Source organism: Panthera tigris, chromosome A2 (genome assembly GCF_018350195.1).
Source record: "Panthera tigris isolate Pti1 chromosome A2, P.tigris_Pti1_mat1.1, whole genome shotgun sequence".
Classification (NCBI taxonomy): Eukaryota; Metazoa; Chordata; class Mammalia; order Carnivora; family Felidae; genus Panthera; species Panthera tigris.
The window spans coordinates 16,553,765-16,577,497 of NC_056661.1; the positions used below are offsets into that span (position 1 = coordinate 16,553,765).

A 23,733-nucleotide genomic window follows, 5' to 3' on the forward strand; every position below is an offset into this window, starting at 1 on the left:
TACTGAACACCGAAAATTTAGAAAAAGAGGTAAGAACTTAGAGAAACATACAAAAACTTTGGGTAAAATAGGACCATGTCATGGAACCTGATTCACAATTCTATACACTGGCTTAAAGATTAAAACTCCAGTTTCTCAATTAACAACAAAATCAAAAAATGAACACACAACATAGAACACCTCCATATCTACAGCCCTACACTACCTCAAGGCCCAATCAAAGAAAATAAACCTACTGGACAAATACTGCTATGTACCATAGCTCCTTTCCTGTCAGCATAAATTCTGCGAAATACCTTCAGTGGTAATGGCTCTATAACCAGGATTTAGTTTCCTTTAACAGAAGGAAGAATTATTTAACTCCCATCATCATGTCCCCGTAGAGCATAAGAGTCTGTGGTTTTACCTCACAAACTGTATTATAAATGGTAGGAGTAGAGGGGTTTCCATCAGGTCACAGAGGTCTTAAAATCTGACTACAAAGAAAATTCAGAAGAGAACATAAACGTCTGGAGACTTCATAAAATCACACACTTATGAGGGGCAGAGGAAGGGAGAGTAAAGGAAAGAGGGAGTATAATAATTTCATTTATTCCTTTAACTCCCTAAAGAGACACTCTTCTAACTTCAGACAAATGGGCTCCCGTGAAACGGAAGGTAGTAAGAATCAATCTCAGTTTTTAGCCATTGAGAAAAATAGACAAAACACTGACTGAGTCAAAGTTCTTAAAACAGGAAACAAAAATGTAAAGATATTCAATACTTCATGTGTAAGTGACATGCAAATTAACACTTCAATAATTTTCCGTCTGTGTCAGTCTGACCAAGATAAAGTTACACAGTACCTGTGCTGACCAGAGTGTAGTGAGATAGATGCCTTTGTGTACATACACTGCTGGTGAGAGTTAAACTGGTACAGAAACTATAAAGATCAATCTGGCAAGACCTATGAATATGACAGAAAACACAGACCAGGACTCAGAGATATTGCTTTTAGTAATTTATCAAACATGTATATTCCCACATATGTAAATGTGTTTAAAATGATTTATATAGAAGTTATGTGCTGAGCTTTAAAAAAAAAAAAAAAAAAAAAAAAAGAGGAATCAACTGAAACGGCCAAAATAGGGGACTGATTAATAGGACTGAAAGGATAATGATTATAAGGGGCGCCTTAGTGGCTTAGTCAGTTGAGCATCTGACTCGATTTCACCTCAGGGCATGATCCCAGGGTCATAGGATCAAGCCCTGCATTGGGCTCTGCATGGAGTGTGGAGCCTGGTTGGGATCCTCTCTCTCCCCCTCTGCCCCCTTCCCCTCTTCACATATGCTCTCTAAAAAAAATAAAAAATTTTAAAACGGAAACTGATGATTGCATATCTTTACAATAAAATACCATGCAGTATGAAAGCTAAGTTCTGTAAATTGGCATGAAACTAGCTTCATAATATATTAAATAAAAACAAGGAGCTAAAGAGTGCTGCCAGTTTTATAAAAAAAGAAATACACACACACAGTATGCACACATTATCTCTGGAAGGATATACAAGAAGCTGGTTGTGCTGGTTGCCTTCAGGGAACAGGACATGGGTCAGGGGTAGGAGCAAAACACCACACCATATGCCTTTTGAACTTTGTATCATGTACAGGAAAGGCCTATTTAAAAATTAAAATAAAAAGAGGAGAAAAAGATAACACGCCTCAGAAGAATCCCCTGACAAAGTACCAAAAAACTTTTTTGGCATTACTGCTGTACTCATGGTAAAGACCACCACCTGAGGGCTGTGACATCTCAGGCTGAGGCCTCAGGAACCCAAGGCAACTTCTAAATGCTGCTCTTCAGCAAATGCCATACCTTAAAAAGCCCTCCCAGTTCACTGTTGTTCACTTTAAACTTGTCCCCTGGCCCCTCCTTCTTCTCCAGCCTTAACCAGCTTGACTCTAATTCAAAGAATCTACCTTAGCAATGCTCAGTTTTATTCAACACACACCTAAAATGTGCTGGGCTTATGCTAAAAAATACTGAAGCACAAGGTGAACAGGTAACACAAGTGCCTGCTTTTGAGGCCTCTCTAGGCCAGTAGTAAATGTGTGTAGAAAAATAAGGGTTTTCGTGTTAAGTAATCACCGAAGAATAACCAAGATTATGATGATGATTAAGTGTGTCTCATTTTCAGAGTTCTGTTTTCTAAGCAAATTAATTCCAAATCTAAGATTTTTTCTTACACTTTTCAAATGTAACCATCTCTTCTAATTAAAATTTTTCAAACTTTAAAATCACCACAGCCCTCCAAGTGATTGCACTGAAGTTACAGGTTGTACTGGTGAACCTAACGCTTAAGTGACGAGTAGATGGTCATTATTTAACATAGTACTGGAAGTGCTAGCCACAGCAATCAGACAAGAAGAAGGAATAAAAGGCATCCAAATTGGTTAGGATGAAGTAAAACTTTCACTATCTGTAGATGATATGGTATTACATATAGAAAACCTTAAAGATGCCACCAAAAACCTACTAGACTGATAAATGAATTCAGTAAGGTTGCAGGATACAAAATCAACATACAGAAACCCGTGGCATTTTTATACACTAATAATGAAGCAACAGAAAGAGAAATTAAGAAAGCAGTCCCATTTACAATTGCACCAAAGATAATAAAATACCTAGGAATAAATTCAACCCAGGAGGTGAAACACCTGTACTCTGAAAACTATAAAACACCAATGAAGGAAACTGAAGATGACAAAAATAAATGGAAAAATATTCCATGCTCCTGGATTGGAAAAACAAATATTGTTAAGATGTCCATACTACCCCAAAGCAATCTACAGATTTAATGCAATCCCTATCAAAATACCAACAACATTTTTCACAGAAAACAATCCTAAAATTTGTATGGAACCACAGAAGACCCAGGACAGCTAAAACAACCTTGAAAAAGAACAACACTGGAGATATCACAATTCCAGATTTCCAGTTATACTACAAGGCTGTAGTAATCAAAACAGTATGGTATTGGCACAAAAATAAGCACACAGATCAATGGAATAGGATAAAAATCACAGAAACAAATCCACATTTATATGATCAATGTATCTATGACAAAGGAGGAAAGAATAGGAAATGGGAAAAAGCCTCTTCAACAAATGTTACTGAGAGAACTGGATGGCTCCATGCAAAATACTGAAACTGGACCACTGGGTTACTCTATACATGAAGATAAATTCAAAATGGGTTAAGAACCTAAATGTGAGACCTAAAACCATAAAAATCCTCAGAGAGCACAGGCAGTAATTTCTCGGACATTGGCTGTAGCAACATTTTTCTAAATAGGCCTCCTGAGGCAAGGGAAACAAAAGCAAAAATAAACTACTGGGACGTCATCAAAATAAAAAGCTTCTGCCCAGTAAAGGAAACAACCCACAAAACTAAAAGGCAGCCTACTGTATGGAAGAAGATATTTGCAAATGACATATCTCACAAAGGGTTAATGTCCAAAATATATGAAGAATTTATACATTATACAACTCAACACCCAAAAAACAAATCAAACAGTAAGAAATGGGCAGGAGACATGAACAGACATTTCTCCAAACATCCAGATGGCCAAGAGAGATATGCTTAACAACACGCATCATCAGGGAAATGCAAATCAAAACCACAATGAGCTATCACTTCACACCTGTCAGAATGGCTAAAATCAAAAACATAAACAACAGTGTTGGCGAGGATATGGAGAAACAGGAATCTTCCTGTACTGTTGGTGAGACTGCAAACTGGTGCAGCCACTGTGAAAAACAGTATGGAGGTTCCTCAAAAGTTAAAAATGGAATTACCTTATGATCCAACAATGACACTATTGGGTATTTACCCAAAGAATACAAAAACACCAATTTGAAGATATATACCCACCCCTATGTTTATTGCAGCATAATTTCCAATAGCCAAAATTACGGAAGCATCCCAGTATCCACTGATAGATGAATGGATAAAGAAGATATTATATACATTTACAATAGAATATTATTCAGCCAAAAAATGAAATCTTGCCATCTGCAACAATACGGATGGAGCTAGAGTATCATGCTAAGTGAAATAAGCCAGTCAGAGAAAGATAAACACCGTATGATTTCACTCATATGTGGAACTTAAGAAACAAATGAGCAAAGGAGGAAAAAAAAGGAGAAAGACAAACCAAGAAAAAGACTCTTAATTATAGAGAACTGCAGGATACAAGAAGTGGGTTGGAGGGTGGGTGAAATAGGTGATGGGGATTAGTGCACTTAACATGATGAGCACCAACTAATGTGTACAATTGTCAGATCATTCTATTGTAAACACTGTATGTCAACTATACTGGAGTTTAAAACTTAATTTAAAAAAAAAAAAAAAGAAGATTAGGTGATCCAGCCAGTACTCCAGTTAAGAGTAAGAGACCTCCTGGGGCGTCTGGGTGGCTCAGTCGGTTGAGCGGCTGACTTCGGCTCAGGTCATGATCTCACAACTCGAAGGCTCGTGAGTTCGAGCCCCACGTCAGGCTCTGTGCTGACAGCTCAGAGCCTGGAGCCTGCTTCGGATTCTGTGTCTCCCTCTCTCTCTGCCCTCCCCTGCTCATGTTCTGTCTCTCTCTCTCAAAAAAATAAAATAAACATTTAAAAAAAAAAAAAAAAAAAAAAAGAGTAGGAAACCTCCTGATGTCCAGATCACCCAGAAAATACTTTTTGGACCACAGTTCATTCTTTTCCCAACTCACACATATACACATCTCTGTTTGACAAGCTGCTCATATTCATGGACCCCTGCCCCAGAAAAACCCCAGTTTTGCATATGATTTCAGGGGTTCTGAAAATGCCCTGAAGTTCAATCATAGATCACAGTTTGCCAATCTCTACTGCACGGGGAAAAAAAAAAAAAAAACAACTTGAATAAAACACTAAAATGGAAGTTTCTAAGATTTCAGAATGTATTTGGACTTATTAGTTTCTAAATCAGAAGCAGATTAAGAGAAATCTGAAGTATTCACCAAAGGTACATAATTATATAAATTGCCTCGCAAAGATATAGAAGTCACTATTTATTAGATCAGCAAAAGGGAATGGAAAGAATATGGGATTTAAATCAGAAGACCCAAGTCAATTTTCAGCTCTGTCACTTAAAAGCTAAGTCACAACCTCATGGGCCTATTTGTTTTCTGTTTTACAGGGAATAAAAACACCACCATGTATACTTCACAGGGTTGTAAAGATTATATGACACTCATTCAAATATTTTCTGACCACCTATCAAATAAAATACACACACCACAGTTTCAAGAAGCAGTGTGATACCATGGGGAAAGATGAAACTTCTTCACACTTCATTCAAATATTTATGAAGTGTCAAACGACATATCCTGGGGAGACTTGAATGACCAAGACATAAGCATTCTTTGCCCTCACACTCCGTGCAAGTACGAAAGAAATATTATGTGCTGTGACTGGAAAGGAGGTTATGAGACCATACAGAAAGGGCAGAATACTCTTAGAGGAACGGGAATGGCTTTCCTGGGGAAAGGATGAAACTTACACAAGAGACATCCAAACAGAAGTAAGTGTTTTCAGGAATGAATGAATGTGTGTTCACGTGTGTATGAACATTAGTAGCACAGACCCACTGGGGGGGGCCAGAATGGCTTGATGTGAGACTGCATAAATAAATAAGGACCAGACTATATCATGGTAGGCAAACCTCATGAAGAAAAATGGATTTTATTATAACAGTGTAATAAGGAACCATATAAAAGTTTTAAATAGGACACTGACATGATCAGATCTTCATTTCCAAACAGCAATCTGGCTACTGATCATAGGGGGCACATAGTAGTCATTCACTACTATTAAGAGGTAACTTATTATTATAACCACTATTTAAATGATACCATAATAAAAGTAACCTTTACTACAAAAATCAAGATACAATCCTTGCCCTTGAAGATCTCATGGTCCAGTGAGGGGACTAAGCAACTAATTTTAGTAATCTGTTAAGATTACAACTACTGTATAGAGAAATACAGAAAAGGACAAAGTATCACAAAGAATGAGCTGCAACTGTAAGTCTAAGTAAAGGAAGATAAAAAAAAAAAAAACGGAGAGAAAGAAGAAAAGATATTGCAAGCAAAAAGAACAGCATGCACAAGGCCACGGAAGGGTGAGTACGTATGAACAGCCTGATGTGATTCATGCACTGAATGTGTAAGAAACACTGTTGGGCAAGAAAGTTAGATAAATGTAGAAGTACCTCTCATGTCATACACTAAAGGCTCTCTTCTTGAATTAATGGGAGTCTCTGTGATGCTACTAGAGGTTCCTGTTGATACATCTATTTTTTTTTAGTGTGTGTGTGTTTGTTTTTTTGAGAGAGAGACAGAGACAGAGAATACGAGCAGGGGAGGGGCAGAGAGAAAGGGAGACAGAGAATCCCAACCAGGCTCTGCACTTTCAGTGTGGAGCCCAACGTGGGGCTCTAACTCACGAACCATGAGAGCATGACCTGAGCCAAAAATCAAGAGTCGGATGCTTAACCAACTGAGCCACCCAGGCGACCCAGATCACATCTATGTTTTTAAAAAGATAACACGATAGCATATAAAGGAAAATATGAAGGGAGGGAGGAATGGGAGCAAGAAGGACAAACAGGAGGCTGTTCCAACAGTCTAAGCAAGAAATGACAGGAGCCTGAATTAAAAATGGCAATGAGAAGACAATGTGACCTATTTAACATGTAGGACAAAAGAAATCTCAGGTGCTGCAAGAAATACCACCTTTTGAGGGATAGGCAGAATAGTGAAAATCACAGGGAAATCCAAATGATTCAGACAAGGGTGTGGTCTCAGATTAACAGAAGGAAGGCGAGAGAAACGACAGGTTGAGTACATTATGTGTTCACACATTTACTCATACACAGAAATACACATATGCGTATGTACGTATACATATGGTCTGGTGACAGCCCCTACAAGCAATGCCCCAGTAGCAATGACTTCATCTAGAGCCCAGATCTTGGTTTCTTAATAAGAGTTTCTGTTTGTTTGTTTCAGAGAGAAAGAGAGCAAGCAAGCATGCAGGGGAGGGGCACAGAGAGAGAATATCCCAAGCAGGCTCTGCACTGTCAGGACCAGGGGCTTGATCTCACAAACCATGAGATCATGACCTGAGCTGAAATCAAGAGTCAGACAGGTAACCAACTGAGCCAGCCAGGTGCCTCCAGATCTTGGTTTCTCAATCTCACTTCACATCATAGAAAGCAGAGTTTATTGGACAAATGGCCGATTCCAGGGCTGGGTAAGGGAAAGTGCAAGATAAGCCTGGAATAGCATGTTGTTCCAGGTTAAAAAACTGACGGCAACCTGTCAAAATCACACAGAAGGGAACCTAAAGGGTCTCTCACACTGGCCAAACAAGGGACAACTTAAGCAAATAAATAACAAAATTAATGGATAATTCACTGAATAAAACAAGAACCCAGGAGGCTCTGCAGCATAATTTAGGCACTGTAGGAGTTGTGGTTGTCACACTGTACAAAATGGGTTTTCCTGAAGCTGCTGGTTCTTTTAGAACTCATCAAATTAAGGCTGCCCCAATTCGCTCTGCAGTTGGTAGATTTAAGGCAAATCTTGTCTTCAAGGAGACTGAAAAGAAGCTTAAAGAGGAAGGGGAACAGTTTGTGAAGAAATTGGTAGTATTTCTGCCTTCAAGGTAAAGGATGGCCCTGGAGGTAAAGAAGCCACCAGGGTGGTGGATGTGATGAACAGCAGTTCAGTGCTTCCTAACTCAGATAAGAAGGCTGACTGCAGAGTCCCAATGGCTGACCTGGACTTGCTGGCTTTAATGACTGGTAAAATTAATCCTCAGTTGGCCTTCTTTCAAGGCAAATTGAAAATCACTGGCAATCACTGCCTATGAAGTTACAAAGTCTTCAGTTTCAGCCGAGCAAAACTAAACTGTGAGGAATCCCCTCTGCCTACCTTTGAAAACTAAAGATGAGATATACAGATTTATATCCATATATTTCACTGTCAGAACTTAGAAATTACACACTGGCAAACAGTGTGAGATTTGTTTTTAATGGCTTTTTTAATTTTTTTATTATTTTTTTTAATTTTTTTTAATGCTCCACATCCAACATGGGGCTTGAACACACAACTCTGAGTTTAAGAGTCACATGCTCAGGGCGCCCGGGTGGCTGAGTCAGTTAAGCGTTCGACCCTTGATTTCGGCTCAGGTCATGATCTCACAGTTCATGAGTTCAAGCCCCGCATTGGGCTCTGTGCTGACAGTGTGGAGCCTGCATGGGACTGACTCTCTCTCTCTCTCTCTCTTTCTCTGTCCCTCCCCAATTCATGCATTCTCTCTCTCAAAATAAATAAGCCTTAAAAAAAAAAAAAAAAAGAGTCACATGCTCTACTAAGGGAACCAGCCAGGTACCCTTAGATTGGTTTTTAATGGCTGTGACCCAGGCGCCTGGTGGCTCAGTTGGTTAAGTGCCGGCCTCCTGATTTCAGCTCAGGTCATGATCCCAGTGTTGTGGAACTGAGTCCTGCATCAGGCTCTGCACTGAGCTCTGTGCTGAGTGTGGAGCCTGCTTAACATTCTCTTTCCCCCTCTGCCCTTCTCCATCTCACACAGGTGTGTACACACATGCTCAATCAATCATTCAATCAATCAATACATGCCTGTGACCAATTCTGTTTTTCCTAAACTCTGGGGGAACAGAGCCTGAGGTATACTACTGCTTTGCTGAACTGCATACAAGTGTACATTACAAAGCTAATATGATTTGGCATAAAATTGAGTTTCAGAATAAAATTAGGAAGGACAAAATCTAAAAGTTATATAAACAAAAGCTCTCATTTTTTATAAAGTATATTTAAGGATCATTCTGCTGAAGATTCAATTTAAGGTTTTCTTGGGAGAAGCAGGGAAGAAACAGAATACCAGTACCTCGCCAGTAATTAGTGTTGTGCACTTAATGTTCTTCATTTATTTTCTATTAATAGTTTTAAAAGTTCTGTACTGGGATGTTTAAAAGAAAACTTTTCCCAAATCAAAATAAATCTGATCAGAGCTTGGCGGGGGCCAGGGGGAACTATAGCTGAATGCAGGACTATTTTTAAAATAAAAAAATTGTACTGGGTTTCCTTCTTGAAAAATAAGTATTTTTGTTAAAAAATAATTGAACAGGGGCATGTGGATGGGTCAATTGGTTGAGTGTCCAACTCCTGATTTTGGCTTAGGTCATGATCTCACAGTTTCATAAGATCAAGCCCTACACTGGGCTCTGTGCTGACAGCATGAAGCCTTCTCTCACTCCCTCTCTCTGCCCTCCCCTGCTCTCTCTCAAACATTAAAAAAAAACTGAAAATAGTAATAACTGAGCAAATACACGTTTGCTCTGAGATGCAGTTTTCAAATCAGAATCTCCTATTTAACTAAATGTGTAAAGCTCTGTCCTTTGTTATAATTTTCTTTCTTTATAGAAGAAGGAAACATTTATCGTTCTTCCTAGTTTTTCTAATGCCAATGTTATTTCTTATAACTGTAAGATACAGGGTAAAATAATGCTTTGGAAGAATGTTTAATAGAGAATTAAAATAAAAAAATAATAAAAAAATGAGAATGCATGAGCCTAAACTGATAAAAATCAATGAATACAGAACTACATGGGAGAGCAGGAAAAGCTCTTGCTTACAAGAGGGCTACAACCAAAACAGAGGGGAGCAGAAGGAATGAGGGGTTAGAAAATCACCACTTGGCAACCATCACAGCTGTTAAGTGATTTGGGTAAATTCACTGGATGTTGAAACTAATGAATAAATCTGATAAAAAGCAGATTATTTACACACTTCCAAAGGTGCTCCTATAGGATAATTTTTAATGATAAGGATCAAACAGTAACTTTATGTTGGAAAACCTGGCAGACGCCACTTTAACCAAGGGATTGGAGTTGACAGTGCCAATAGTGGAACAAATCAACATCATGTGAAGGATACTCCTTACTATTCCAGACAAAAATGTATAACCTGAACCCAAAAGAAAACTTCAGACAAGCCCAAAATGAGGAATATTCTAAAAAAATTTCAAAATATTTTAAAAATTTGAAATGTATAAAAAGCAAAGATAGACTTAGGAACTATTCCAGATTAAAGGATACTAGAGAGATACAACCCAACATAACACTTTAGCTCCAATTCTGGATCAGATTTTTTTTTCTTGCTATAGACATTATGGGTACAATTGGCAAAGTCTGAAGGAGATCTGTTGGTCAGATAACAGTATTTTGTCACTAATCTGCTGATTTTAACAAATATACTGCAGTCATATGGAATAATATCCTTGTTTTTATAAAATATGCACTAAAATATCTAGGGGAAATGGATGTCACATCTGTAACTTATTTTAAGAGAAAATGATAAAGCATATTTGGTAAAATGTTAACATTGGGGAATCTGGGTGGAGGAATAAGAGGAATTTTTAGCTTTTTTTCTACATTTGTCACTAGAATGTGTATCACATACAGAATACATACACAGAATAGTATCCTTGCAGTTTTCCTATAAGTCTGAAATCACATCAAAAGTAAAAGGAATATTAAGAAAAATTTATACATTTTATTATGGTTACATGTAAGACTAGATTGCACCAACTTATCTATACTCAAAACCTCCCTTAAGTTTCCAACTAACCTGATCATGGTCCTGAGGGAAAAACAACATTGCGTAAAGGTCTCTTCTCTCCCACTTCTCAGACAGCCTTACATCCAAATTATTTAAAGTAACTTTTCCCAAACAGAGTCAAGACTTTTTTTTTTTTTTCAAACTAACTTCATGAGCTATAGAACCATAATCATCATGTCTTTAGGGAAACAGAATTAAGAGTTCATCCAAAAGAATAAAGTATCAAAATGACTTCACTCAAAATCAGAATGTTTCCAGCAGCCAGACTCTGAACTTTACCACAGTGCAAAAGCAGCCACAGACAGTATGTAAATGAATGAGCATGGCTGTGTTCCCAAAAATCTTTACAAAAACAAGCAGTGGGACAGATATAGCCAAGCCATGATTTAGATTAAAGGACCTATCCAGTAATAACAAAATGGACTACTAATAAGCTTTAGACCATTTTTGCCTTTTACTAAGTCTGATACTTGTAAAACAAACTTTGGAGCGCCTAAGCGACCCAGTTGGTTGAGAGGCCAACTCCTGATTTTGGATCAGGTCATGATCTCACGGTTTGTGGGTTCAAGCCCCACACGGTGCTCCCCACTAGCAGTGCGGAGCCTGCTGTCTGGGATTCTCTCTCTCTTCCCCTCTGCTCTGCCCCACACGTACTCTCTCTCTCTCTTTCAAAATAAGTAAATAAACTTAAAAAAAAAAAAAAAAACAACTTTCAATGTAGCAGTATCTAAGACTGCTTCTTTGGGGGCAATTCTAAATTTTAAAGGAGGGGCGTCTGGGTGGCTCAGTTAGTTAAGCATCCAACTTGGGCTCAGGTCATGATCTCATGGTTCATGGGTTGGAGCCCTGTGTCGGACTCTGTGCTTACAGCTCAGAGCCTGGAGCCTGCTTCAGTTTCTGTGTCTCCCTCTCTTTCTGCCCCTTCCTGCTTGTGCTTTGTCTCTCTCTCTCTCAAAAATAAATGTTTAAAAAAATATATTTTAAAGGAAAGGATAATATTGATCCTTATGAATACAGAATAATCGCTACGAAAGATTTTGAAATTTATTACAGAAACCCAGGGTACATAATTTCATTCTGAAATGTTGCATAGCAGATTCCACATAGGATATCAGTTACAGACTGAAATTCCAAGTAGTGACTTAAACGTTTTCAGCTGAGTAACCCTATGTTTTATTTAAACTTTCTGTAAAGAGTTTAATGCTTAACTTTCTAGGCAAATAATATGTTTGTTGAATTAAAGATAGTCTTGACATAAACACGAAGAAGAGTATTATTAAGAATAGTCCAACTTATCACATGTACAGAATGGTGCCCCTAAATCATGTTAACCAGGTGTAACTGTAACTACCCAGATTTCATTATAAGGAGAGATGCATATCCTGCAGTCTAAGTGTTTACAAGAGAGGCTCTGGAATCACTAGCCATCATAATCTACTGGGTTTCACTAGCCATCATAATCTACTGAAAAAAAAAACTGCCAAATTCACAGGAACCTTACCTCTTCTTCTCATGATCCAAATGAGGATTTTCCAGTGAAGTTATAATCAATGACCACTTATAACCAACTGTTTTGCCCTGTGAAGTCTAGGGTATATTTTCAGCATGAGGGGTGATGTACAGTAATTCCTTTTGCAAATAGAAATATACGCACATGTCCCTGCTGAAAATGTAGCCCGATAAATTTGCACATGAAAATACATGCTCATGTGTAGTAGCAATGTGTTAGGTGATGTTTCTTGTTTAGGTCTACTTTAGGAGTCAAAATGTGCAAGCCCTGTGGAGCCATGGCAGCAGTCCTGTGTATAGAGGTATAGAAAAAGTAGCTCACTTAATCCTTTCTCGCCACGAGTCGGGATTTTCCCGGAACGACATCCATTGTCGGCAATGGACGCACCAAAATAACGCCGGCGCCAGTGAGTTAACCACCTCTGTCCTCTTTTCACCTATTATATTTTTCATGCATCATCCAACTTCCCAACCATCTTCCTGTTTCTTCACAGAATGCACGCTAGGTTCTCGTTTTTCTTCAGCACGAAGTTGAAAATGGAGTTGAGAAAAGGAGACACATGGTCAGCTGGTGATGTTAACAAGCTCCTTGCTGCCCTGAGAAGCTAGATGGAAATGGTTCAAGTTACAAGGGGGATCATCATCAGATCTGGGAGGACAAAGAGTAATTCATGAAGCTTCATTCCCTTCCCTCCCACCCTCTTTCATTTACTGATGATCCCTATGGTCTGCCTTCACAGCAAAAATCAAGATTAAGGATCTGAAGCAACCTCTTTCAGTTCTTCACTCCATCCAATGTGTAGAAAGGCCAAGTGGAACACATGTCCAACAATGTTACAGTGGCCCCAGAAGGTCAGGGAAGCTTGGAGTGGCTAACATAACCACAGTCTTAGAGTAATGCTTTTTTTAGTATGATCTTGGAATTAACATCAGCAACTAACCCAGTGCTTGGCAATAGGTGCTTAATAAAGGTTGGCTGAATAAGACATTGTCTTTTCTGCCAACATCTACTTGAATACATAGGTGGAAGTCAGACAGAAGTAGTTAACTCTTTCAATGCCGGGATAGTATGGGTATAGTGTAATCACATCAAGTCCATGTGTTTATCTAAAACATGTTCAAATTATGGGTTTCTGATTTCAATGTTCTGATTAAATGCTGGCTAAAGTTCTTTCTTTCTCTTTCTCTCTTTCTCTCTTTTTTCTTGACAACCATAATCAGAGTTTTGGAATTAGAATCATGGTAAATGTTAAACAGAATGACAGATGAATTAAGAGCCCCAACACCAATGTGTAACAAAACATCACAGTTCAGTCAAGTGACAACATTTCTCAGTCACGCAATTCTAGGTGAGTAATGATTCCAGAGCAAACTAAAGTTTGAAGAAGGAAAATCTCATTCAATGGCTTCCTTGATGCTAAGAATCAGGATACATCCAAAGTATGAAGGTTAAGAAGGATATATTTTAAGTATGAATAAAATTTTGAGCCTCAAGTCAAAAGGATCATCAAGCTACATAGTGCTATGCAACTGCTTTGATCTTTCAGACAGGAGGAACGAGGACAAGCAGGGGAAGAAATAATTTCGTAGGACTCAAAAACGTCTAGAGTGTGACTTTAAATGACCAGTTACAGCTAACTGAGTTAAGGATATCCCAGAGAGTAATTCATACCACTACCATTACAATAAAAAACTACCATAGAGAGAAACGAAAGTATTACTTTTTTCCAGGTTTTAAGAAGAGACAGGTTTTTAAAGAAATGATGCTTAAATCTCATTTTTTTAAACTTATGTCAACCAGAGATTTATCAGGCAAAAGTGAACTACTGGGTCTGCCACCCCATTCTCACTCTGTAAAACTATGTCTGTAAGGCCTTTTCTATGCCCATTCGAGTACAGGTCTCCATTTCCACCTTCCTTATGAAGCCAGTCATGCCACAGGCTGTACTAGCCTCCAAACTCAAGAGGGACTTCTTCCACACTCCTGTGCCCTCACAAAGCAGGCCTTAAATGAAGGTCCACCCACGTGACCATTCCAGCATTTCTTTCTTTTAACTGCAATTCTGGTTCCTGCAGTTCACGTGTTGTATCATAAGCAGATTTACTATGAATTCTTCCTTTTAGGTTTATAAAAAGGAAGGATTTCACAAGGTTTATTAATAAGGTTGAGTAACGATAAACTCTAAGTGGTGCAAGAGTAGCAAACAGGTCAGCGAGAACTGAAACCACACCATACTTAAAGAAGGGTCTCAACACAGCAAATTACAAATGCCGGAAGTAAGAATAGTGCACAACCAATCAACTACTCCTTTTGTTCAGTGTGAGGTCAGTTCCATATGGGTCAAATCGCAGGATCTAATGGGTGAGTTTTGTAATCATAATTGGGGACAGGTAGGATTCAGTTGTCCATCTTACTGCAAATAAACCTGTACTGCTGGTTTACCTGGTTGCTTCACTTCTGACAGAAGAAAGGAACAGAAAAATAGAAGCTAGGAAGTAACCTGTTCCCACAGGGTCCTCAAGACCTGAATCCCAGATACAGATCACTTACAATCAAAATGTATCACATCTCTCCTAGGCTCATCCTGTTATTCACTTCTGTTTATCCAAGACCCAGACTGAGTTTTCTGCAAAGCAAACCCTGTACATCTTGCTACGTTCTTTAATGACAGATTTCGTATGTATTAGGCGTAAGGGTTCCAGACCTCTCTATTTTCCTCTGGGTAACATCTTTTGACCAAAGAAGTAGGCATTTAAAGACAGGCCTATTTCAGAAACAATAATGGAACTGAACACCAACTAGCTCCATATAAAGTTGTTTTACTGGAATAGAAATTTGTGTTCAATCATTTTTGATAAGAAGTTGCTGAATTACCTTGGTTTTCCAGTTATAATTAATTTTTAAAAATTAATTTTTAGTTAATCCAATATATTAATTTCCAATTACTTTAAACACTGACTTTTTTTCTTACATACACTCTTACAAAGAATTTTCAAATGTAGAATCATACGTTTGTAACTCAACGTATTTCTGGTTTTGGTTTTAATGTAAGGTGCACTTAAATAACTGAAGTCACTGGGGCACCTGGGTGGCTCAGTTGGTTAAGCATCCAACTTCGGCTCAGGTCATGATCTCACTGTTGGTGAGTTTGAGCCCCACATTGGGCTCTATGTGATCAGCCGGGAGCCTGGAGCCTGCTTCGGATTCTGTGTCTCCCTCTCTCTCTGTCCTTCCCCCACTTGCACTGTCTCTCTCTGTCTCTCAAAAAATGAGTACATGTTTAAAAAATTACAAAAAATAAAAAAAAAACTGAAGTCACTGCTGCGATATGCTTTTCTAAATGAAGAAAAGGGGATATCTGTATATTAGTTTGGCTGGTATATCTCTTGCCAAGGTTTAAAAGATTTGAGACATTTGTAATTAGTTATCAGTAAGAGAGATGGTATTCCATTTTTCAAATATATGTATAGCTAGAAAAGTAGGTAATTCAACTTAAGATTTGTGGAACTCTAGACCTGAGTAATTCAGGTTAAAGTAAACAGAAATGTTTCCTTACCTTTAGGTCTTTCCAACTATCCAGGAGCTTGGTGGCCAAATCACTTATATCTACTGTTTTATCTGGCTGTTCCTGGCTCCTCTCACTCTCCACATCAGATACACCCTCCTCTTCATCTTGGGATGGTGTTTCCTCAGCAATAGTTTCTTCCAGTTTCGTGCCATTGCCCTCTTTAGGCTCTATTTCAGCATCAGCCTCTGGTTCAGATATGGGTAGCTTACTGGCTTCCATGGCGATTTCACTCTCAACTTTAGACTCAGGCAGCTGTTGTGTGAGTAGCTGTTGTGACTGTAACTCTTCCTCTTCTTCTACAGGGACGTGTTCTAACTGGTCAAGGTCCTCTTTGCCATCCTTGCCTTCCAGCTCACTGGTAGCATCAGATATTGCACTGTCCATGCTATTTTCACTTATAATTTTAAGTCTGCGAAACATGAGCTTCTTGGGGGTATCTGTGTCAGCTTCTGTGCTTAGCTTGGTGGAAGGATCAGGAGTGTTGAGTGGTGTGTGAGCACGTGACGTATTCTCACTTGAATACCCATCTCCTTCACTCAACGGAGGAATGGCAGTTTTGGTCTGAGACCAGCGTTGAATAATTGGAAGTACTTTGCTTTCCTCCAACATATTTTTAGTAGGAATGGGTAAGTGTTCCAAAGTCTTTATAATCTGATTAAACACAATAAAAAAAAAAATCTCATCACTTTACACAGTTGACTTTTCAAACCTCTGGATGGGACTCAGATCATTTTTGCAAGAGCAGTGGGGTTTCTTTACTGTCTTATTCAGACCAAAGTCTCTATAACTACAAAAGGATTTAAATGTCATAATATTATTTTCCTCCAGAAAGGAAAGAAAACTTTTTTAAGACTGACCAGCAAAAATAAAAATGTGGGCAGGTAACTGCTCACAATATTAAACAGGAGCAATTAATATCCTCCACCAGTGCTTCTCAAACCTGAGATTTAAAAAAAAAAAAAAAAAATATATATATATATATATATATATATACATACACACACACACATATATACATATACACATACATATATACATATATGTGTGTGTGTGTGTGTGTGTGTGTGTATGTATGTGTATATACACACACACACCCGTATATATACATACGCTAGTGGACCTCATCCTGGGTATCTTTTTCTAAAAAGTTTCCCAAATGACTGTGATATAGGCTTGGGAACTATGCAACAACATATATTTAAATGATGTCTCACATACACACACAAAACAATGCAGATATTACTTACCTCGTTTAGCTTTTGATAAATAGCTATCTAACAAAGTGAGACTCTCTCTTCAGAGATAATCATCCCCTCCATCCAGAAATCCAAGAATTTCTTCTAAAGTACTCCCTAATGTAGTTCTACAGAAACCCCAAGGATAGGGAGTTCCCCTCCACTTGCTCGATAGGATGCTGCCCAATTCATAAATCATTTAATAAAGTCAACTAGATCTTGAAGGAAGAAAGGAAAAAAGGAAGGAAGGAAAGAAAGGAGGGAGGGAAGGAGGGATGGAGGAAGAAAGAAAGAAACCAACCAACCAACCAACCCACCCACCTACCCCAAGTCCTCCTCAACTTCTACTTATTGCCAAATCTCCTGGGAGAAGAATGGAGGCAAGACAACCACTTATTTGCTTATTCCTGACGTTTTTAAAAGTTATTTGGTATTATCTATCTCTCTCTCTCTCTATCTCTGTATGTAACATGCAACACTTTGGTATTATATTAAAAAGAACTACATTTAGACTAGGTCAAAAAATATTGTTTATTTCATGGGGAGGTATAAACATCACAACTCCACTAACAATGCTGCAATGAACATTTATTTAGATCTTTAAAACACTTATTGACTCCTCAAAATGTTCTTACTCTTGTCATCCAGAATTCAGCTCTTCACTAATTTTTTAGAACACGAGAATTTAAGTTTCATATGGCTTCCTATCTGTTTAACACTATGGCTTTAGCAACGAACTGGATCTTTCACTCAACTATGATATTGTATTTTGCTCTTGCAGTTCCCAGCTACACAATATCAACTATAGGGATTCTATAGGAAAAGCCATAGGGCAAACTCACTACTAGCAAGTTTTAAGTAAAGGTTATAGTTACAAGAATGATACTGAGATAATAAAATTATTTAATACCAGTAGTAAATATAGTGCTAGATTCATTACCACTGATATCATCGCTCAACCTAAGCAATCTATATAGTGGTTTTAAAAAACAAGCAAGTTGAATGTGAACTGACCTCTTCTTGAAGCTTCTGGTTACTTTCCCGGCCATCACCTAGCTCTGCCATCCAGATCCACAACAAAGACAGCCCATGACGTTCCAGAAAGGACTTCAGGCAAGACTGTGAATGTGTGTTCTTCCATGGGGGAAGGGAAGCAAGATGCAGGGTATTGGGATGGGGTTGGGGTGGGTTGGGGTAGGAAATACCAAACATAGCATTAAAAAGGGTCCACAAAGAGGAATAAAATTTTTGTTTATATTCACAAAACACCCAGAAACTGTTTTGATTGATGCAAAATAAAAGTGTACAAAAAATAAATGGTTTAAAGTTAGATGCCCCACCACAAACTCAGAAATAAAAAACAAATTAGTATCAAAGAGCTCACCTGTATGAGCTCAAGACAGGTAAGTTTCTGCTCCAAAGTTTCAATTCTAACCATTAGCCGGGATAAGCTGAGCACCTGGTTTTTATCAGAGAGACCCTCACCATTCTCCATCAGAGCTTCTAGCTCTCCATCCACCTGCCACAGCAAAGAAAAATATCTGGTTATAAAAACAACAACAACAACAACAACAACAACAACCCCCACTAATCTAAGAATCAAACAGCCTAAAAAAGATGCTCAACTTTGTCAGTAATAGGGAAAATGCAATTAGACCCGGAGTGAGAAAACATGTTAAATTTACTAGATTAACCCAGGAAAAAAAAATTAAGAAGTCTGATAATATCAAGTCTAGGCAAAGATGTGGATCAAAAGGCACTTTTATGTACTGTTGATGAAAGTATAAATTAGTATGATCAATTTGAAAAGCATTTCATTCTCTCATCAAATATTTACCAACTACTTATTGTATGTCAAATACAATCCTGGGTGCTAAAGACATTGCAATGAAGCAAAACAAAAGTCTGCCCTTTTTGGGAGACAAACAACAAATTGTTAGGTGAAAAGTATGCCAGAAAAAAATAAAGCACTGGCTTCAAAAATAAATATTTGTATCCCCTATGCCTAGCACTGCACACCTAAGAATAAACCCTTGAGAAAACCTCTCCACATGTCTACTCAAAGAGTCAAAACAATGTTCACTGCACAGCCCTTATAATAGCAAAAAACTTCCAACAGTGCAAACATCTGTGGCCAGGTTGTATAAACCAGCATGTTCATACAACGGATCATTCTACCACAGTGAAAGGAATAAAGTGCAGCCAAATGCAACAACATTCATCAACCTTATAAACATAATGTTGTATGAAAAAAGTTCCAGATTACATGCTGTATGAATCTGTTTTTGTAAGCCTCAGAAACAAAAATTTTATAGATGCATGTCTGCAAAATTAATTTTAAAAAGGCAATGGAGGTAAGACACAATTCCAAACACTGGTGTTCTCCAGGGGCTAAGCAGGGAGCAGGAAGCAGAGACGTTCTTTTGTAATTATACCTTATAACTTACATCTATTCTCTGCGTGTTTCAAATATTACATTTAAATAATGGGGGAACAACAACAACAAAATCAACCTACCAACAGTTGTTTTCCAGCTGTGTTATAAAAGGTATAAAGATGGCTTACAGAACTTACTCTGGGGGAGATAAAATTAATTCATGTGAAAACAAACAATGAAGCATTAAATGTAAATGTTAAAAACCTAGAGGCCTAAGAAGGAAGGCAGCAGTTTAGAATGAGTCACCAGAAGGGAACTCACAGAAGCAGGGTTAGCAGGAGGTAAGATAAAGGGGAGAGTAAAGTAGAGGGAAAATCATGAACACAGGGAAATGGAAAATTAGGATAGTGCCTAGCTCCACCTGGCTGGAGTAGACAATGTGTGTGGTGAGGAAGTGAGAAAAGCCTCATTTAAAGGAAGGCTTGTTAGATCGGAAGATCTCAGAGGTGATATAAAAAAATCTGGATTTGATGTGACTGAGCAAGAGAGCTCTATTACTGAATCCAAAAAAAGGGGAATAATCTGATTGAAATGGAATTTGAGAATAATTAGTGGAGCAATAACAGAACAAAATTTACACAAGATAGCGACTGATGCAGAAGAGATACAAAGATGACATTAAACTGACATGGCCTAAGATGAAAGAAGTCCAGAATGTGCTGACAGACGAAAGCAAATCTGAAAGAAAAGAATCTTGAGGAAATTTTCTGTTACTTAACTTTTAATCATCTCAATTTTAGGCAATGCACTGAACATTTCCTTTTTATATGATACCACAAACTTCACATAACATAATGGTGAAGAACAAAAATAAGTAAGAAAACACAAGATGCTATCTGCGAGATGAAGAAATGTAAATTCATTTTATCCCTTCCAAATGTACATTTAAAGCTCCTTTCTCATTTCCAGTATCATTTATGTTTTGAACAGATTAAGTATTTACACAGAAAAATCAATTTATAGTTAAATATTAATCCAAGACAATTTCCTTGAGGATGTTTTTCTCCTGTATATCCTAAATATAGAACTTCCTATGTCCCCAACTCTAGAGGATTAGAGCAGGAAAGACAAAGGGCTTTAAAATTACACTTTCCGGGGCACTCGGGTGGCTCAGTCGGTTAAGCGTCCAACTCTTGGTTTCGGCTCAGGTCATGAACTCAGTTTGTGAGTTCAAGCCCTGCACCGGGCTCCGCGCTGACGGTGCAGAGCCTACTTGGGATTCTCTCTCCATCTCTCCCTGCCCCTCCCCTGCTCACTCTCCTTGTCTCTCTCAAAAATAAATAAACTTAAAAAAATAAAAAAAATTAAATAAAATTCCACATTCCCCTCCCCCCAATGCAACAACCAGAACCTCACTTTGGACAGAGTTTCAGATGCAAATACTACTAGACTAAGTGATGGGGTTTTCTTTTCATATTTAGGCATGACAGGATTCTATAACTCTGAACATTTAAGAGACAAAATGGAGCATTTTGCTTCATTGTTTGTTTTCACATGAATTAATTTTATTTTTCATTTAATAAACATTTATCGAATAGATACTATATCATAGAAAGCTCCACTGGGATATAAAAACAGTAGCAGTCTTAAGGAAATAAACAGTAAAAATGTAGAAACTAAAGTAAAAATAACAAAATTTTGCAAACAACACAGAAGGTAAAGAACCTTTGAACATTCCCACTACAATTATAAGATTAATAGTCATACTGTATACCTAAAAGTTATCATGCCAATCCCAGTAACATGCTACAGCTTCCATAATTTGGGGTACTCAAGTGGACAATCAATTGTGGAATTAATAACTTTTGGGATATCTGGGAGGAAGGGAGCCAGGGGACCAACTGACTGCTCTCATTAATTTGCATTTACTACAAATATTTATTTTTAATTTATGGGTCACAACCTACCTGAAAGGATTTGAAGTAACTATAAGCTAACATAAAAGTATAAAAATGATTAAGGAATATGTTAATAAATTACTGACAATTGAACATTTATACATATATGCATAATTCTATAGCACTTAAAAATTCATTCTATTGAGTACTTAATCCAAGAAATTATTTACTCTTTTTTATTTAAATACTTTAGTCCTTTTGGCCATGAACTATCTTTAATGGGTCTAAGAATTTTTAATAGTTTCTGATGAAATACAACACACATAAAGTATATAAATGACCTGTAAACAAATAGGTTTAATAAACAGGTGAGCAATAGATTTAATAAACAGGTGAGCAATATCCATGCAACCAGCTTGCAGGTTAAAAGCAGGGTGGGGGAACGACACTGTCAACATTCCTGAAGTGCTCCATGGGCTCTTCCCTTGTTCTAATACCTCCTCTTCTCTGCTCTCAAGATAACATCTCCTAACTTTTTAGGAAATCATCCTCTGATTTTTAAAACAGATTTACCATCTGTGTATAAATCCCTAAATAATTTTGTCTATTTTTCATCTTTATGGAAATCATACTGGACAAAACTTTTGTGTCATGCTCATTCTACATTCATCCTTAAATTTTAGGAGCCCTCCATGCTGTTGCATGCAGTCATAGTTCCTGCACTTTCATGACCAGTTTTTCATTCTAGGATTACATTATGAATTTGTCTATATTAGTGTTAACAGATACTTGAGTTGTTTCTACTTTTTCTAATGTTTATTTATTTTTGAGAGAGACAGAGATAGAATGCGAGTGGGTTAGGGGCAGAGAGACAGGGAGACACAGAAGCAGAAGCAGGCTCCAGGCTCTGAGGTGTCAGCACAGAGCCCGACGCGGGGCTCAAACTCACAAGGTGTGAGATCATGACCCGAGCCGAAGTCGGACGCTCAACCCACTGAGCCACCCAGGCGCCCCTCTACTTTTTCTAATAGAAGCAGATGCTGCTGTGACTCCTGATGCACATACATTCACTTTTAGTAAACAATTCCAAAGTACTTTCAAAAGTGGTTGCACCCATTTACACCCCCACCAGCAGTGCAGGAGATCTCCTGTTCCTAGGAGTCATCAGACTTTTTACCAATCTGATGAGTATATAAATGACATCTGATAGTTTTAATTGATATTCCCCTGATAATTAATGAGGTTGAACATCTCTCTATGTTTATTAGCTATTTGGATTAGTGAAGTGTCTGGATGTTGTCTATTTTTCTTTTGTGTTGGCTTTTTCCTTAGTGATTAGTAGCAGCTCTCTATACACTCTGGTTATTAGTGCTTGTGTGTTATGTGTTGAAGGCAAATATTTCCTCTCTTAGGCGTCTTCTTGCCCTCTTACTGTGTACACTGGTTATCATTAATTTGTTTCGCAAATTTAAACAAAAGAGACTAAGGGAAGATTCAGACTATTTACTGTTTGTACTTTACAAACTACAAATATCATCAGGTAATAGGGAATTATTATACCTCCATCTGCTAAGTATTTAATTACCTGATTTGTGACATCCCCCCAAAAAACTATCACCTTCAACTGGAAAAGCTTATAGTTTTGTTAAGGAGATACACTGTATAGAGATGCAATCCTAAGATCAATTAAAAAAAAATGTTTACCAATCAAGGGATAATATGGGGATGCAGACTATAATGCTATTAACATATTCTTGTTAATAGTTACAATAATCAAAACTATATTTTAAACTGTGCTATCTTATCCCTTCCATGGCCTCCTCTACCCAAAAGAATTCCCAAGACTGTAGCTGACTGTAATTCAGAATCTAGGCATGCAGAAGGGATTTTCAGTAGGAGACAATCCAAGTAAAATTAACTTGAGTTCAACTCTTCATTACAGCCAGGGCAAAGAACCCCTCTACGGAACTCAGACTCATTCCTCTATCAGGGCAAAATTTTATGCAAATCATTCTTGTTCCAGAGTAACTTCAAATTCATAGCTGGAGCAATCCACAATGACTAGATTCATGCTACACCAAATTCCATCTAGAATACCAAGGCCTATACTGATATGGGACACAACATTACCAGAATAAAAATAAGCAAAGAAAAGGAATGTCTACACTTTGGTGCCTTGGGATTGTTCTTGAATCTTATCAGATAGAAAGCCATCTGATATTGGTATGATGGAGGTATAACACTGCCTAAGAAACCATCATATTACAAGGACACTCCTCACCAACAATAAAATTAAAAAAAAAAAAAAGTTTATTCTGTAAGTTTTGAGAACAGGAAATAGCCAAAGGGAAGTTTTTATGGAGATTTTAACATAGGTCAACATGTTTAATGACTATTTTGTGGCTGCTCTGACAAACTATCAATTATAAGTTA

At 37.8% G+C, this 23,733-nt stretch overlaps 1 protein-coding gene and 1 pseudogene across 5 annotated transcripts in view; one reads left to right on the forward strand and one right to left on the reverse strand.

The window, feature by feature from the left end:
- Window positions 1–23,733, reverse strand: part of SETD2 (SET domain containing 2, histone lysine methyltransferase) — a 123,271-nt gene that overhangs the window by 48,601 nt on the left and 50,937 nt on the right. For 2 of the 5 annotated variants that reach the window (XM_042978793.1, XM_042978794.1), the window contains exons 10-12: window positions 18,410–18,544; window positions 18,040–18,159; window positions 15,779–16,441 (exon numbers count right to left, since the gene is read on the reverse strand). In XM_042978793.1, the coding sequence (XP_042834727.1) occupies window positions 15,779–16,441; window positions 18,040–18,159; window positions 18,410–18,544 (918 nt within the window). Of the gene's footprint in view, window positions 1–12,213; window positions 12,827–15,778; window positions 16,442–18,039; window positions 18,160–18,409; window positions 18,545–23,733 lie in introns of all 5 variants that reach the window. The other 3 variants (XR_006214767.1, XR_006214768.1, XR_006214766.1) reach the window with 3 other exon arrangements.
- On the forward strand, window positions 7,543–8,152 carry LOC102955143 (annotated as a pseudogene).